The 16490-nt window shown below is 45.5% G+C and overlaps 1 protein-coding gene across 4 annotated transcripts in view; it reads left to right on the forward strand.

Moving 5' to 3' along the window:
• ZDHHC18 (zinc finger DHHC-type palmitoyltransferase 18) overlaps positions 1-16490 on the forward strand; it is a 93099-nt gene that overhangs the window by 43621 nt on the left and 32988 nt on the right. For 2 of the 4 annotated variants that reach the window (XR_011201464.1, XR_011201465.1), the window contains exons 7-9: positions 8063-8172; positions 10489-10585; positions 13747-13843. Coding sequence is in view for 2 of the 4 variants with exons in the window: in XM_069224054.1 (XP_069080155.1) it covers positions 8063-8172; positions 10489-10585 (207 nt within the window). In the remaining 2 variants the exon portion in view is untranslated. The remainder of the gene's footprint in view (positions 1-8062; positions 8173-10488; positions 10586-13746; positions 13844-16490) is intronic. The other 2 variants (XM_069224054.1, XM_069224055.1) reach the window with 1 other exon arrangement.

Raw genomic sequence — 16490 nt, forward strand, 5'->3', positions numbered from 1 at the left:
TGCCTTTGGACTCTTCAGCAGCTTGCTGCCTAAGGCCTTCAAGAGAGGGACAGGTTTCTTGTCCCTTACACAGCTCCTCCCTGGAGGGTCCCCCTGGGCCTAAGAGCTCAACCTGGTAAGGTTCAAGCTCCAAAGGCTCAGTTCCCTCAGAGGGCAGAACTTCTTCCTGAGAAGAGAGGTTCCCTTTCTTTTGCTGTGTTGCAGTTGGTTTCCCAACTGACTTTCCTGTTCTCTTGGTAGGCTGGGCCATTTTTCCAGACTCCAGCTCTACTTTTTCACCCTGTGCCTTGCATTGTGCTCTTGTTTTCACACACACCAGTTCAGGGATACCCAGCATTGCTGCATGGGTTTTTAGTTCTACCTCAGCCCATGCTGAGGACTCCAGGTCATTTCCAAGCAGACAGTCCACTGGGATATTTGAGGAGACCACCACCTGTTTCAGGCCATTGACCCCTCCCCATTCTAAAGTAACCATTGCCATGGGATGTACTTTTCTCTGATTGTCAGCGTTGGTGACTGTGTAAGTTTTTCCAGTCAGGTATTGGCCAGGGGAAACCAGTTTCTCTGTCACCATGGTGACACTGGCACCTGTATCCCTCAGGCCCTCTATTCTAGTCCCATTAATTAAGAGTTGCTGTCTGTATTTTTGCATGTTAGGCGGCCAGACAGCTAGTGTGGCTAAATCCACCCCACCCTCAGAAACTAGAGTAGCTTCAGTGTGGACCCTGATTTGCTCTGGGCACACTGTTGATCCCACTTGGAGACTAGCCATACCAGTGTTACCTGGATGGGAGTTTGGAGTGGAACCTTTCTTGGGACAGGCCTTGTCTCCAGTTTGGTGTCCATGCTGTTTACAGCTATGACACCAGGCCTTTTTGGGATCAAAGTTTTTACCCTTGTACCCATTGTTTTGTGAAGAGGCTCTGGGCCCACCCTCCTGTGCAGGTTTTTGGGGGCCTGTAGAAGACTCTTTACTATTTTTAGTTTTGGTTGTCTCATCACCCTTCCCCTGGGGAGTCTTTGTGACCCCTTTCTTTTGGTCACCCCCTGTTGAAGTCTTGGACACCCTTGTCTTGACCCAATGGTCCGCCTTCTTTCCCAATTCTTGGGGAGAAATTGGTCCTAGGTCTACCAGATGCTGATGCAGTTTATCATTGAAACAATTACTTAACAGGTGTTCTTTCACAAATAAATTGTACAGCCCATCATAATTACTTACACCACTGCCTTGAATCCAACCATCTAGTGTTTTCACTGAGTAGTCAACAAAGTCAACCCAGGTCTGGCTCGAGGATTTTTGAGCCCCCCTGAACCTAATCCTGTACTCCTCAGTGGAGAATCCAAAGCCCTCAATCAGGGTACCCTTCATGAGGTCATAAGATTCTGCATCTTGCCCAGAGAGTGTGAGGAGTCTATCCCTACACTTTCCTGTGAACATTTCCCAAAGGAGAGCACCCCAGTGAGATCTGTTCACTTTTCTGGTTACACAAGCCCTCTCAAAAGCTGTGAACCATTTGGTGATGTCATCACCATCTTCATATTTAGTTACAATCCCTTTAGGGATTTTCAACATGTCAGGAGAATCTCTGACCCTATTTATGTTGCTGCCACCATTGATGGGTCCTAGGCCCATCTCTTGTCTTTCCCTCTCTATGGCTAGGATCTGTCTTTCCAAAGCCAATCTTTTGGCCATCCTGGCTAACTGGATGTCCTCTTCACTGGGGCTATCCTCAGTGATTTCAGAGGTGTTGGTCTCTCCTGTGAGGGAACCAGCATCTCTGACTATTATTTTTGGAGTCAGGGTTTGAGGGACCCTGTTCTCCCTAGATAGGACTGGTAGGGGGGAATTGTCCTCCAAGTCACTATCCTCTTCCTCTGAGTTGCCACCCTCAGAGGGGTTGGCCTTTTCAAACTCTGCCAAAAGCTCCTGGAGCTGTATTTTGGTAGGTTTGGGGCCCATTGTTATTTTCTTTATTTTACAGAGTGACCTTAGCTCCCTCATCTTAAGATGGAGGTAAGGTGTGGTGTCGAGTTCCACCACACTCACATCTGTGCTAGACATTTTGCTTCTAAAAGTTGGAATACTTTTTAAGAATCTACAACTGGTTCTAGAATCTAATTCAAACTTTTACAAACTTTTAAACTCTAAAAGAAATGCTAAACAGGATCTAACACAAGGCCCTAGCAGGTCTTTTAAGAATTTAGAAAACTTTTCAAATTGCAAAAATCAATTTCTAATGACAATTTTGGAATTTGTCGTGTGATCAGGTATTGGCTGAGTAGTCCAGCAAATGCAAAGTCTTGTACCCCACCGCTGATCCACCAATGTAGGAAGTTGGCTCTGTATGTGCTATTTCAAAGTAAGGAATAGCATGCACAGAGTCCAAGGGTTCCCCTTAGAGGTAAAATAGTGGTAAAAATAGATAATACTAATGCTCTATTTTGTGGTAGTGTGGTCGAGCAGTAGGCTTATCCAAGGAGTAGTGTTAAGCATTTGTTGTACATACACATAGACAATAAATGAGGTACACACACTCAGAGACAAATCCAGCCAATAGGTTTTTATATAGAAAAATATCTTTTCTTAGTTTATTTTAAGAACCACAGGTTCAAATTCTACATGTAATATCTCATTCGAAAGGTATTGCAGGTAAGTACTTTAGGAACTTCAAATCATCAAAATTGCATGTATACTTTTCAAGTTATTGACAAATAGCTGTTTTAAAAGTGGACACTTAGTGCAATTTTCACAGTTCCTGGGGGAGGTAAGTTTTTGTTAGTTTTACCAGGTAAGTAGGACACTTACAGGGTTCAGTTCTTGGTCCAAGGTAGCCCACCGTTGGGGGTTCAGAGCAACCCCAAAGTCACCACACCAGCAGCTCAGGGCCGGTCAGGTGCAGAGTTCAAAGTGGTGCCCAAAACACATAGGCTAGAATGGAGAGAAGGGGGTGCCCCGGTTCCGGTCTGCTTGCAGGTAGGTACCCGCGTCTTCGGAGGGCAGACCAGGGGGGTTTTGTAGGGCACCGGGGGGGACACAAGCCCACACAGAAATTTCACCCTCAGCGGCGCGGGGGCGGCCGGGTGCAGTGTAGAAACAAGCGTCGGGTTTGTAATGGAAGTCAATGGGAGATCTAGGGATCTCTTCAGCGCTGCAGGCAGGCAAGGGGGGGGTTCCTCGGGGAAACCTCCACTTGGTCAAGGGAGAGGGACTCCTGGGGGTCACTCCTCCAGTGAAAGTCCGGTCCTTCAGGTCCTGGGGGCTGCGGGTGCAGGGTCTCTCCCAGGTGTCGGGACTTAGGATTCAAAGAGTCGCGGTCAGGGGAAGCCTCGGGATTCCCTCTGCAGGCGGCGCTGTGGGGGCTCAGGGGGGACAGGTTTTTGTACTCACAGTCTTAGAGTAGTCCTGGGGTCCCTCCTGAGGCGTCGGATCTCCACCAGCCGAGTCGGGGTCGCCGGGTGCAGTGTTGCAAGTCTCACGCTTCTTGCGGGGAGCTTGCAGGGTTCTTTAAAGCTGCTGGAAACAAAGTTGCAGCTTTTCTTGGAGCAGGTCCGCTGTCCTCGGGAGTTTCTTGTCTTTTCGAAGCAGGGGCAGTCCTCAGAGGATGTCGAGGTCGCTGGTCCCTTCGGAAGGCGTCGCTGGAGCAGGATCTTTGGAAGGCAGGAGACAGGCCGGTGAGTTTCTGGAGCCAAGGCAGTTGTCGTCTTCTGGTCTTCCTCTGCAGGGGTTTTTCAGCTAGGCAGTCCTTCTTCTTGTAGTTGCAGGAATCTAATTTTCTAGGGTTCAGGGTAGCCCTTAAATACTAAATTTAAGGGCGTGTTTAGGTCTGGGGGGTTAGTAGCCAATGGCTACTAGCCCTGAGGGTGGGTACACCCTCTTTGTGCCTCCTCCCAAGGGGAGGGGGTCACAATCCTAACCCTATTGGGGGAATCCTCCATCTGCAAGATGGAGGATTTCTAAAAGTTAGAGTCACCTCAGCTCAGGACACCTTAGGGGCTGTCCTGACTGGCCAGTGACTCCTCCTTGTTATTCTCATTATTTTCTCCGGCCTTGCCGCCAAAAGTGGGGCCTGGCCGGAGGGGGCGGGCAACTCCACTAGCTGGAGTGTCCTGCTGGGTTGGCACAAAGGAGGTGAGCCTTTGAGGCTCACCGCCAGGCGTGACAATTCCTGCCTGGGAGAGGTGTTAGCATCTCCACCCAGTGCAGGCTTTGTTACTGGCCTCAGAGTGACAAAGGCACTCTCCCCATGGGGCCAGCAACATGTCTCGGTTTGTGGCAGGCTGCTAAAACTAGTCAGCCTACACAGATAGTCGGTTAAGTTTCAGGGGGCACCTCTAAGGTGCCCTCTGTGGTGTATTTTACAATAAAATGTACACTGGCATCAGTGTGCATTTATTGTGCTGAGAAGTTTGATACCAAACTTCCCAGTTTTCAGTGTAGCCATTATGGTGCTGTGGAGTTCGTGTTTGACAAACTCCCAGACCATATACTCTTATGGCTACCCTGCACTTACAATGTCTAAGGTTTTGTTTAGACACTGTAGGGGTACCAGGCTCATGCACTGGTACCCTCACCTATGGTATAGTGCACCCTGCCTTAGGGCTGTAAGGCCTGCTAGAGGGGTGTCTTACCTATACTGCATAGGCAGTGAGAGGCTGGCATGGCACCCTGAGGGGAGTGCCATGTCGACTTACTCGTTTTGTCCTCACTAGCACACACAAGCTGGCAAGCAGGGTGTCTGTGCTGAGTGAGAGGTCTCCAGGGTGGCATAAGACATGCTGCAGCCCTTAGAGACCTTCCTTGGCATCAGGGCCCTTGGTACTAGAAGTACCAGTTACAAGGGACTTATCTGGATGCCAGGGTCTGCCAATTGTGGATACAAAAGTACAGGTTAGGGAAAGAACACTGGTGCTGGGGCCTGGTTAGCAGGCCTCAGCACACTTTCAATTGTAAACATAGCATCAGCAAAGGCAAAAAGTCAGGGGGCAACCATGCCAAGGAGGCATTTCCTTACACCCAGTTATAATGCAGGGGACCCAACTTGGCTCTTGTGTACTAGGTCTTCATTCATTATTGTGAGTGTGTAGGAAAGTGCTCCTTTTGACATGATCACTCCCACTTTTTGCCACTAGTAATAAGGTTTTTCGACTGAAGGTGCACTGGGTTCCTGCTAACCAAATCCCAAGTGCCAGTGCTCTTCCCTAAAACAAGTTAAAAGCTCTAATTGTATACAGTTGGCGCACACTTTAGCACCGCTGTAAGTCCCTATTAAGTGGTACCCCTGGTACCTAGGGCCTGGGTACTAAAGAGGGTCTTACGGGTGCAGTATGTTTTGTGCCACCCTGTAGGACCCCCATACAAATTGCACACAGCCTACCATTGCAGACTGCGTTTCATGATGCAAGCCATGGGGGAGAACACTACATAGCACACGCACTGTGTGCCATGCCCCAGATCACTGCAGCTAATATATGCAAGTCAACTCTACAGCAGGCCTTAAAGCCCTAAGGCAGGGTGCATTATATTTGATGTGTAGACATAGGTGCATGAGCAGGTATGCCCCTGTGATGTCTAGTTGGATTCCTAGTTATTGCAAGTGAGCAGGGAAGCCATCTTAAGCTATGTACTGGACCCCTGAAATACCTCTGCTAGTACCCGTATACAGTACATGTTTCTTATCCATTGAAAAGCATTACCACGTAAAAACGCATTGGTGTGTAATACTTAACTCACTGTGCAAAATAATACCTCCAACAGCATTACCTTAGGCCAAAGATTTTTGGTGTCTAAGAATAATATAAAAGTGCCATAATTTTCTAAAATTGGTCTTGAGTTTCTTCTTGTGTGTGTCTCATTTATTAACTGTTATCAGCGAATGCTTAGCATTATCCTCTGGTAAGCCTAAACTGCTCACCCACACTTACACAAAAGAGAGAATTTAGAGTTATTATTTTAACCCCTGACAACCGATAAGGGTGACCTGTACTATCTGCAGAGTATACCCCCTACATTGGCACACTGCATAGCCAGCCATCTGCCTACAGGTTGTAACAGACTTGCATAGGTATTCTATAAATTGACTTTGTCAGAGAACATTGGGCTAGAGTCTTAATTTAACCTTACTGTGGATAGTCATTGATATAGACACTTACATTCTTTAGTGTCTATATGACTCCTTCTTATACATTAATGGTGAAAGGTTATTACAAAGGTGATCTAATTAATGATTATTTTCTGTTTTTTTTAAAGCAGTGGATCAAGTACTTTAGTATGAAGTCTTATAAAACATTGGCTTATTCCCTATAAAACAATTTAGGGCCGGTTTTAATAACCAAGTCAGATCAGTTTGCTCAAATGGGAGATCAACATGGAATTTAAGAACAATGGCCCTAATTGTGACTCTGGCAGAAGGAAAAAGCTGTCCGTTGAAGGCCCGCGGTCAGGTTACCGCCAGTGCGAGTCCCTTTCCCGCAGCCCCTATTACAAGTTTCCCGCTGGCCCAGCGGGAAACATCACACAACATGGACCCGGCTTACAATAGAGCCAGCAGCAACGTTGTAGTGCATAGGGTGCGCCAGCGCTCGTCGCGCTGTTCACTGTCTGCACCTCATCTCCGCTAGCCTTTACATGGCGGTGCTACCGCCATGTAATCGCCGGCAGAGAAGGGACTCATCCCCAGGGCAGTGCTGCTTGCAGCACTGCCCTGGTGGATTAGGACCGCCAGCACCTCCAGTGGAGGAGAAGTGGCGGTGCTGGTGATCTTGACCGTGGCGCTGGTCGTAATGTGGCTGTTGGACCACCACGTTGGCCTCGGTCTGACCGCCACCGCAGCCCTGGTGGTCCTAAGACTGCCCAAGGTCGTAATGAGGCCCAACATCTCTATAATGTGTAGACTAAATGTATCTCAAAGGCAATCCTAGTAGACTTCAACATTTTAGGGATCTCTCAATACCAATTATTAGATTTATGGATTTGGCTAGGGACTATGAGTGCAATAGAACACATGGAGCCTTGGACTGTTACTGTACATGAAATTGCATCTGCCCGGTATTGTTTGACAGGCTCAGTAGCATTGGCAATGCCTTGGAGAATCTAAGAGCTAAAAGACTTAATCTCACAGCCTGATCTTGAATACACTGTAATCTGTGGATTAAGGAGCTATTTATGCTTCTGTAACGTGAGTTACAATAGTTTAATTTCGATGTAATGTGTGCAAACATTGCAATGTGACATGCATCTGTCAAAAGCAGATGCCTACAATTACAGTCTCCTCATCTGGATGTAACTTGTATCAATAGTGGCTGTTTCTTCAGTTTATTTAGTAGTTAATTTCTGGTAAATAATAGTAGCCTTATTTGTGGGCACCAGCTGTCTGTGCCTCCTGTCTGCCTCACATAGCCCCCCGCCTCCCTTTTTTTTCAAATACTAATTAGACTTCTAATCCAGCAGGGTTTACGTTTTCCTTTGTGGATATAGAAAACGTTGTAATTATGTATGTTTACTCTCCTTGAGATGGCACAAACCACCTCTCTGAATTAACCCATCAGCTTTTAGTATTTACCAACTTCTGTATTTAAAAACAAAATCATAACATAGTTTTTCTCCTTTTAATTCCCACGATTTGTGTGGCTGTTCCAACTTGTTAACACACAAGCCCTCATTATGGGTTGACCACATTCAGGTGTGAGATGCCAAGAGACAAATATCCGATTCTGGAGGCTATTCTCACATCTAAATTTGGCTGTTACAAGATATGGTCCCTGGAATGTGGAATGACAGCACAGACCCAAAAATGCGGCTTGTAAATCTGCGTTTTCCCTGCTTCCGGTGACTGTTCAGCTGATATTTACCATATTCTACCAGCAGAGTGCAAAAAGGTGTGGGCTGGCATGAGGAGCGTGGCGTCTATAGTGAGGGGGACACTGGCCTCATTGGGTGGGGGGATGGAGGGTGGTGGTATTGTTTGCTGTCCTGTTCTGCTGGAGGGAGAAGCAGCCCCTCTTCACCGGAGTTGTACTGTGTATGAATGTCCCTTCTCATCTAATGTTGACATTTCTAAAACAGATTAAAGGTTCATGGTCAAGCAAAAATGCGGAAGACTCTGGGAATCCCTACAGTCATCAAAGTATCATCACAAACTGCTGTGCAGTACTATGCTCCCCTCTGCCTCCCAGGTAAGAATCCACTACACCATCCCAAGCAGTGCAGGTGCCCTAATTGACTTATTCTTCTGTTTTTGCCTACTAGTGGTGTTTAGCGTCGGTTTGTTTTATTTATCAACATGCTGAATATTTCACACCAAGGTGCTGTACATGGGCTCCCAACAAAGTTACATTGTTGTAAATAGTCACATTGGCTTTATTTAACCCCTCGTCACACTTGAAGTATACAGTACCTTGTGGGTTTGATCCAAGTCCTTTCATTGTGCAAAATAAAGAAAACAATTATTAACTCATAAAAAAATGCTCATAGCAAAAAATACTGCTGTAAAGCACAAAAATGTCTTAATGTCCCTTCAAGAGCAACTGTCGGGAAATTGTTGAGGAACCTTTAACCAAAGTTCATACCTGATTTGAACTTCAGTGTGATAAAAACCAACCCCCAAAGCTCTAACCACAGTGCTGCTTTCACAAACCTGGTGAGCTACCTGATCAAAAAGCTGTCGTCTTGAAGTCTGCGATCTTCAAAAGTGTTTCATTTAACAGTCTGTTGGTTGCATCTGCTCCCCTAGAATAATAGCTTCCCTACTTGCACCACTGCAATACAAAATGACAGAGTACCCTATTCTCAAAGTAAGTTTACTTGTGGGTATCTCAGCACAGGGTCCCTGAGTGACATCGACAGCTCGAACGTCACTTCCGGTGTGCCACTCAGAGCCCCTTGGTGAAAAACATCCCCATTATTCACTGTTAACCATCTATAATTTATTTTTCTATGTATTACTGTGGCTGAGCATCACTCTGATACCAGATTGTAAATATATTTTTGTCCTAGCAGGAGTGGGTACAAAAGTTGTTAAAAGATTTCCTGTCTTCTTCTGAAAGGGTACTCTGAGAGCTTGTCTCCACAGCCACTGGCTCTCTGCTCAGATGGAGACCAAAGAGCAGTTTCAGGAGGCAAGGAGGAGGGAAGGCACAGAGGGTGGTGGGAGTGCCTGGCAGGAAGCTTTACGTTTGAGACAAGTTATGTATTTCACCCCCATTACTCCCCTGTGTAGAAACTGGAAGTGGGGGCAGGTGTTTTGGGGGGCCACGCAGCATAAAATTATAGATGGGCAAAAAGTGAATAACATGGGTTTTTTTTTTTTTTTTTACCTCTGTGTGCTGAGTGATACTATAGACCACTTGAACTTAGCTGTGTATTTGATGTCACTCAGTACCCTGCGGTGAAAGATCCCGCTCATTGTTCACTTTTATCAGTCTTTATGATATGTGCCCCTCACAGTCTACTGATAAGTGTTCTCTCCCCAAATTACAGTAGACTGTTGGGACAACACATCATCTGGTTGTTGTCCATTTTTCCGACTTTTCTAATTCAAATATACTTATTTTTCACTACTTCACGCACAGTTCTTCTTGCTTTCATATATGTAACGGATGAACATACCCAACTGCTAACTTACTTCTACCACTGGCATAAGGATACCTACTCCATGCTAGCATTCATACCAATACTTCTAAGAAAACAGCACTCATTGTTGCATCCCTATATAGAAAACATCTACTGTATCTCCGCAGAAGTAGCTGCCCTCTAGTAAGGAAAGGCCATACTCTCCTTATCCTTTTGGCGTGTGAAAGGACGATCCTACACACTCCTTCCCAGAAAAATGACATCTCCACCTGTGTGTTCAAGTGGTATTCTCTGCAGTAAGCTTGATGCACCATCAAATATATATATTTTTTAAATTATTTTATTAGCATTTTCATATTGTCAGTAATACAGGAGTGCACCCCAATGAAATATTACGTAAGCAGAGCCTCCAATTACAGAATCAGGTATGTGACCACTTTTTGGTCTCAACTATTATGTGCTACATAACAAACGACATAATCGGACATAGCGTTTCTGGACTAAAAAGTTCTGCCTTTCTAAGGTGGTGCTATGGCTTCGTGGGTCGTAGTGATCAATTCAGGTTGGTTCTCTGCTGCATGGTCTGCAATCAAACTTCGCCTGAGATCACCAAATTATTTGAAGTGCAAAATATAGTAAAGGTTAACAGTTAAATAACAAGGTAACTATAACAACTGTAACCATGGCTAGTCCGGGTACTATCTATTCACATCTTAGGTCAAGGAATGTCAGCATTGTTTGGGCACATCAACTCAGACCACAAAAAATAGTTAATGGTTGCTCAGTATTGGCCTGCCTTCACGTTCTGCATGCTTTCAAGCTGAGCTAGCGGATTGTCTCTTAATGGCAACCTCTGTGTGCACGTCTGTTTTCAGAATGTTTTTGCTCTTATTTTGTTTATTTTCCCTTTCTTTTTTCAGTTTGATTGACCGACGAGGCTTCGTGCAGCCAGATTCGGGAATCCTCCCTGCTCCCAAACCAAGTTCCTCCTTTGAGGCAAAGACTGACAACAACATGGTAGGCGGAGTCCTCTAGTGTCACAGTTGATTTTCCTGTGCCTGTTGTGTGCATGTGCGTGACGTGACGCCAACAGATGCACTGTACACTGCACAATGGAGAGAAGCAGTCTCTTAATTCGGGCTTCCAAAGATGGACTTCAGCCATAGGTTGCCTTTTTTGATATAGTTCTTTAATACAGTGTTGCTGAACTGAGCTGCTCAATTGCTGCTTGTGGACACGAAGCCTTACCAACACCATGTCGTGATGCAGTTTGTAAAGCTAGGGCCTATGAGTGCCTTTCTGTAGAAGAACTTCGGGACCGTCAGCAGTGATGCATGGTTACATGTGTATTGGCTCCTCCATCCACAAAGTTCTTATCATCAACAGGCTGCACAGTGTGTGTGTACGTCGTGAGCAGGGGCCTGAAATACACCATTATTTTTTGTTTGTTGGTACCATACTTCCCAGCCTTTATTTCTGTGTATTAAGGTGCTGATAGACAACAATTGACAACAGATTGTAACAGTTCCAAGTTCCTTGCTCGTGATATGCCCAAAAATTCTGTTTAGTTGATGGAACATGTATGATGATGTACGGAATGGACCAAGAGAAGCAACCAGTGCTTTACAGCGAGCTTTCGTGCCAGCCAGTTGAATTGCACATGGGATAGATGTAGTAGTGTGGGGCACGATTTATGGGCCTTTTATAGAAGCAGCTTGGCATCACTGTTTTCATACAGGTGTATAGTTAAATTCTGACTGCAAATGCATGGCCAAAGGATCGGTCTGCATTAGTTAGAGATGTTGCGAGTCACTGTGGCACTTTTTTAGGAATTTAAATTAAGGATCGCCCCAACCCTCATGAAGGATTCCAGGGGTGTGCATTAATTTGTATTCTGTGCCTTTCGGGCTTGCTTGTGATTTCTCATTGGCAGAGTCACAGTACTTTACCCTTAATGATGGACCTGGCCCATGGTGTTAAAAAATATTAATTAACAGTCAGGTCTTTTAGAGGTAGAATGCTTGATGGTAAGGATTGCGTAGGTTTTTCCTTTCTTGTCTTGACTGTTCATACCACCGAACAATGTAATTATTGAAAAGAGCTTTGAAGATATCCAGATATTCTACTAAGGGTTTTCTCGGCTGCTGAAGGAAACATTTTTTTGAAGAGTCTGCACACAGTGCTGGTATCCCTTTACTGCTGTAATTCAGTTCCTCAGTTTTGTACTGTCCTTGTTGCTGCAGATTTGGGGAGGTTTAAACTCCCAGAGATATGCTCTACATTATAGATGGCGGTGTTAAAGGGCTGCTCTGGACTGTTATGATGCTTGAATGGATTTCATCCTGACTAGGTTCCCTGTCCTCATTATGTAAGATGAGATTTGGCAAATGCTTATTTGTAGTTCTCATGAGGTTGAAAAGTCAGTTAATCATTGTATTTTGGGGGCGGGGGATGGGGGAGTTTGCATCATTGAGGTGCTTGTCGTTCTTTTGATTGCTTGTTTGGTTCACCCTGGAGCTAATTGGAGGACGTTGACTTTCCTTAGATGTGACAAGGACGCACATTGCATGTATTCCCTGTGTTCTTGTAGTATGAGGGATACCGATATGATGAAGCACCTCTTATTGTTGTTGGCAATACTTGAAAACAAAGCTGCTTGGGGATTTTGCACACTTTTGTATTCTTTTTATAATATTTTTGTATGTTGACCGATATTGTGCTGTAAAGGTTCATGTCATCATGTTAAAACAATTTATAAATAGAAGTTTCATTATTGCAATTTTTATTACCTTTTTATAAAAGATTTTTTTGCAGGGTCGTCCGTTTATATCTATAACCTCCGCCTCCTTCCCTGTATCCTGTTCCCCATTATCTAGCTCATATGATCACTTTCCCTTGTTCAAGACTGGACTATCTTTTGAAGGTTCTGCAGCGTATCTTGGGAAGAGTCTCCCAACATCTTGTAGCGACATAATCCCCAGGTTCAATTTGTCTCTCTTCACCTTCTTAGGGTTTTGTATTTGAGAGTCCTCCCGAGGATTGGAGGAGAAAGGGAGGTTAATCGTGGGTTTTAGTTGTTTTTGCATCCAGTCTGTTCTGTAATTGGCAGACCAATGAAGATAGTCTTTGTTCTATCGTGGCGACAGAGGCACAGATTTGAGAAACCTGGTTTGTTGCTAGAAATGTCCATTTTATGACCTTTTCCTGGGTGATACTACATAAAGCTTTCTTGTAAGTTTATTACTCAGGGTCAGGAGGGATGTGACTGTTAGTCTCACTCCACAAATAATGGAAATTAACTTGTCCAGTAATTGACTTGGTGCTCCTAGCATTTGCTTTCTGGGGCATGCAGCTGTTGTAGTCATAGTGTTGGGGCTGTTTGGTAATGAATGCCTTGACTCCCCCTGTCTGCTGAAGGCATATGACTGCTTCCTGATAACTGATTTTTGGCAACAGTTTGCTGAGGTAAAAGGAGGGCACAAGCAAACCAAATGAATGCCACTAAGTGTTATTTTATTGTGAGTGTAGTCGATATCAGAATCTGGTGTACATAGAAGCAGTCTGCGAATGTACATCTTTCCTGCAGTCCTCTTCTTTCTCTCTGAGGTCACATGATCATGAGGGGACATCACTTACTATTCATAGTTGGTGAGTGCCTTTTGTGAGGTTTCTGGGAGTTAGCAAAAAAGAGTTGAGGGCAAAATACTGGTTATGTTTATGTCCATTGTTCCAGTTCTTTCTTGTTCCAATATTATTTTGGAGTTGCTGTAATAAAATATATTTTTAAACCAATAATATTTTTTATTTATATTATTTTTAAGCACACCATTACATTTGTTTTGGGAGTAAAGAGTTTGAACCCTGTCAGTGGGAGGAGTATGAGGGGTTTGAAATTGTGTCAACCATGCAAATGATTTAAAAGAAGCAGAAGAACTGTTGCACATAAATAATGATACACAAAGGGAGATTATCAGTGGTTGGTGGGTTGATGGTGTTGTATGTGAGAATCTAAATAATGGGATTGTGTAGGGGGGGAGGGAGACACTCCCTGGTGTAGCCTGCGTAAAAGCATGCTTTTGTGATGCAGGATGGTAGCATGCCTTCCCTTTACAATGCTGGCTGGGTCCTTCCCAAATGGCTGTCTGCCATGTAACATCTGACATTTGGTGTCTTCACAGGGTGATGCCTGTCAGGACTTTGCCATTTCTTGCACAGCCTAACCGCAGATCTCTCTACCTTGTGGAGTTTCTTATATTTTTGCCTGCGTTTTTGCTGGTAAGATGTTCTTTCTACTCCTCCCCTTCACAGCGTGACCATGCATCCATTCCCCTTATCTGCATCTGGGTATACACCCCATTACTCCATCCATCCTACCGCCCCATATTTGTGTTCAGTGTTTTTATAGAACCACACTACAACCAAGTCATCTCTACATCACCCATCATTGTTCTTTGGCTGTCAATAAGCTTCCTGTGCTTGGCAATTGTGCAGACTGTGGAAGGCGCTGTTTGCATGTGGGTAAGCAGTTTCAATTTGTGCATTGCATGTCAATAGATGGCTGCCCAAGGTTAATACACCTCTAGAGGTATCACTGTGAGCATCACCCTATACCAATAAAAATATCGGGCACCAAGAGAGCACCTTGTTAAGATGCTGTACAAATACACCTGCTTTGTTAGGTTACAATACTGATAAGTGATGATAGTCAAACATTTGATACGTTTATTAATCGAGTGATGGGCAATTTCATTGCATGTGTGGCTGCGTTTATTGGAACCCGATGCTGCGCATGCCAAGCTTTCAGATCTTTTGAATAGGCCTTAAGTTGGCACACCATTGTTCATCTAACTGCACAAAACTAGGTTGCACTGCACAAAACTAGGTTGCACACTGATAACTTTGAATACTTGTTCATGATCATATCTTTCACAATTAGAAAAACTTTCAAGACCCTTTTTAAACCTGGTGTCAAATGACACTTTGCACTGCGTGGGACATCACTTCATACTTAGAGTTGACCAGTGAGAGGACCCCATTTCGCCTACCCATACCTGACCTCGCACATCATCTCAGGGCCGTGAACAGAAGATGTGGATGTCCTCTCTGTGGCAGTTAATTGACCAGCAGTGCAACCATATTTTTCCCCTGTTGCTTTTTGGTATCCAAAATGTCTTGGATGTTTGGTCCTCTCTTCCATGGTAATCCCGTGTAGAAGCTGTTGTGTGTATTCCGATATACATGGTGACCCTAGATTGGAATACAGATATTCCAGCTTAAAGGTGGACAGTGTATAGAGCTCGTGGCTCAAATGGACTGATGCTAAACTCAAGAGTTTGAACAGGCCTTCTGTCATGTGAATGGTAAAGAATGTAATTACTTGTAGTCTGCATGTTTGCATCGTATGGTGGTGTGTGCCTTGTAATCCCTTTATGTACTGTTTAGGAGGATTGCCTTTCTGCACAATTCGACACACTTAGGGGGTCATTCTGACCCGGGTGGGCGGCGGACGCCGCCCGCCTGGCGGGAACCGCCAAATGGCTGCTCCGCTGTCAGAAGACCGCGGAGGCCATTCTGACTTTCCCGCTGGGCCGGCGGGCGCCCGCCAGGGGAGCGCCCGCCGGCCCAGCGGGAAAGGCCCTGCAACACAGAGGCCGACTCCGAATGGAGCCGGCGGTGTTGCAGGGGTGCGACAGGTGCAGTTGCACCCGTCGCGATTTTCACTGTCTGCCCAGTGGCATGGGCAGTGCAGGGGCCCCCAGGGGCCCCACAACACCCGTTCCTGCCATCCTGTTCCTGGCGGTCAAAACCGCCAGAAACAGGCTGGCGGGAAGGGGGTCGGAATCCCCATGGCGGCGCTGCATTCAGCAGCGCCGCCATGGAGTTTCAGCCCAGCCAGGGGAAATCCGTCGGGAAACCGCCGGATCCCCTTTTCTGACCGCGGCTTTACCGCCGCGGTCAGAATGGGCACTGAAGCACCGCCAGCCTGTTGGCAGTGCTTCCGTTGCCCGCGGCCCTGGCGGTCTTAGACCGCCAGGGTCGGAATGAGGCCCTTAGTTCTAATCAGAATTAAGATCTTCTATATTTCTCGAGCTTGGCTCTTGATGTCTTTTAATTTCCTTCCAAATTTGAGTGAGTGTGTTTCCAACTTAAAAAGTATAGCATAAGGCAATCTGATATTACGGGAGGACCATTAGAGGACTACTGTCTGAGCTGAATTGGCACAAGCCGATACCATGAGTGTTTTTCTTCTGAGTGCAACAGTTAATAACCTGCCCTTTACCCATACAGTCAGTCGCCGACTACCTCCAGAGGAAAGTAAAACTTGTGTAACTTAAGTGGGTTGGCCACCTGCTTTTACTGTCTGTCTGTCCCCAGATCATCAAATAGTAACACACATGGTCCCTATGGGGCAGGTGTAGCCCTTGACTTTCACAGCAATAGTTTTTTAAGGACCCCTCCTTACAGATAATGTTAAACACTTAATGTAATTATTTCTCATGCTGCAAGGCCATGGTTGGTACTGAAACACTGAATAGGAGCTATTGCATGTACATCATTCTGTGTCAAAGCCTGTCTCGAAACCAGGCCCTTCGATTTCAGGAGGCTCCTTGGATACGGCGTCAAAGACACCCTTGAATCCTGTCGTTGAAGCCTTCAGAGACTAAGTCGGACTCGGTGCAGGCTTGGCTTCTAGAAAGCCAACATCCAGGGCAGCATCCTCAGTCTCTTCCGAAGAGCAGGGCCAACCCGTCCTTGAACGCCTCTAGCAGGAGATTGATGAAAGGCAGCAACAAATTCACATTCAGCCTGGGACTGGGCGAATCTGGCAAAGCTCGCCCTCCAAGCAAGACTCTGTCTCCCCCAAATAGGAAATTGACTTTTGAGGAGGCTATAAATCTGCCCTTTGAGTCGATGCAGAAAA

This window comes from Pleurodeles waltl, chromosome 3_1 (assembly GCF_031143425.1).
Source record: "Pleurodeles waltl isolate 20211129_DDA chromosome 3_1, aPleWal1.hap1.20221129, whole genome shotgun sequence".
NCBI classification, from domain to species: domain Eukaryota; kingdom Metazoa; phylum Chordata; class Amphibia; order Caudata; family Salamandridae; genus Pleurodeles; species Pleurodeles waltl.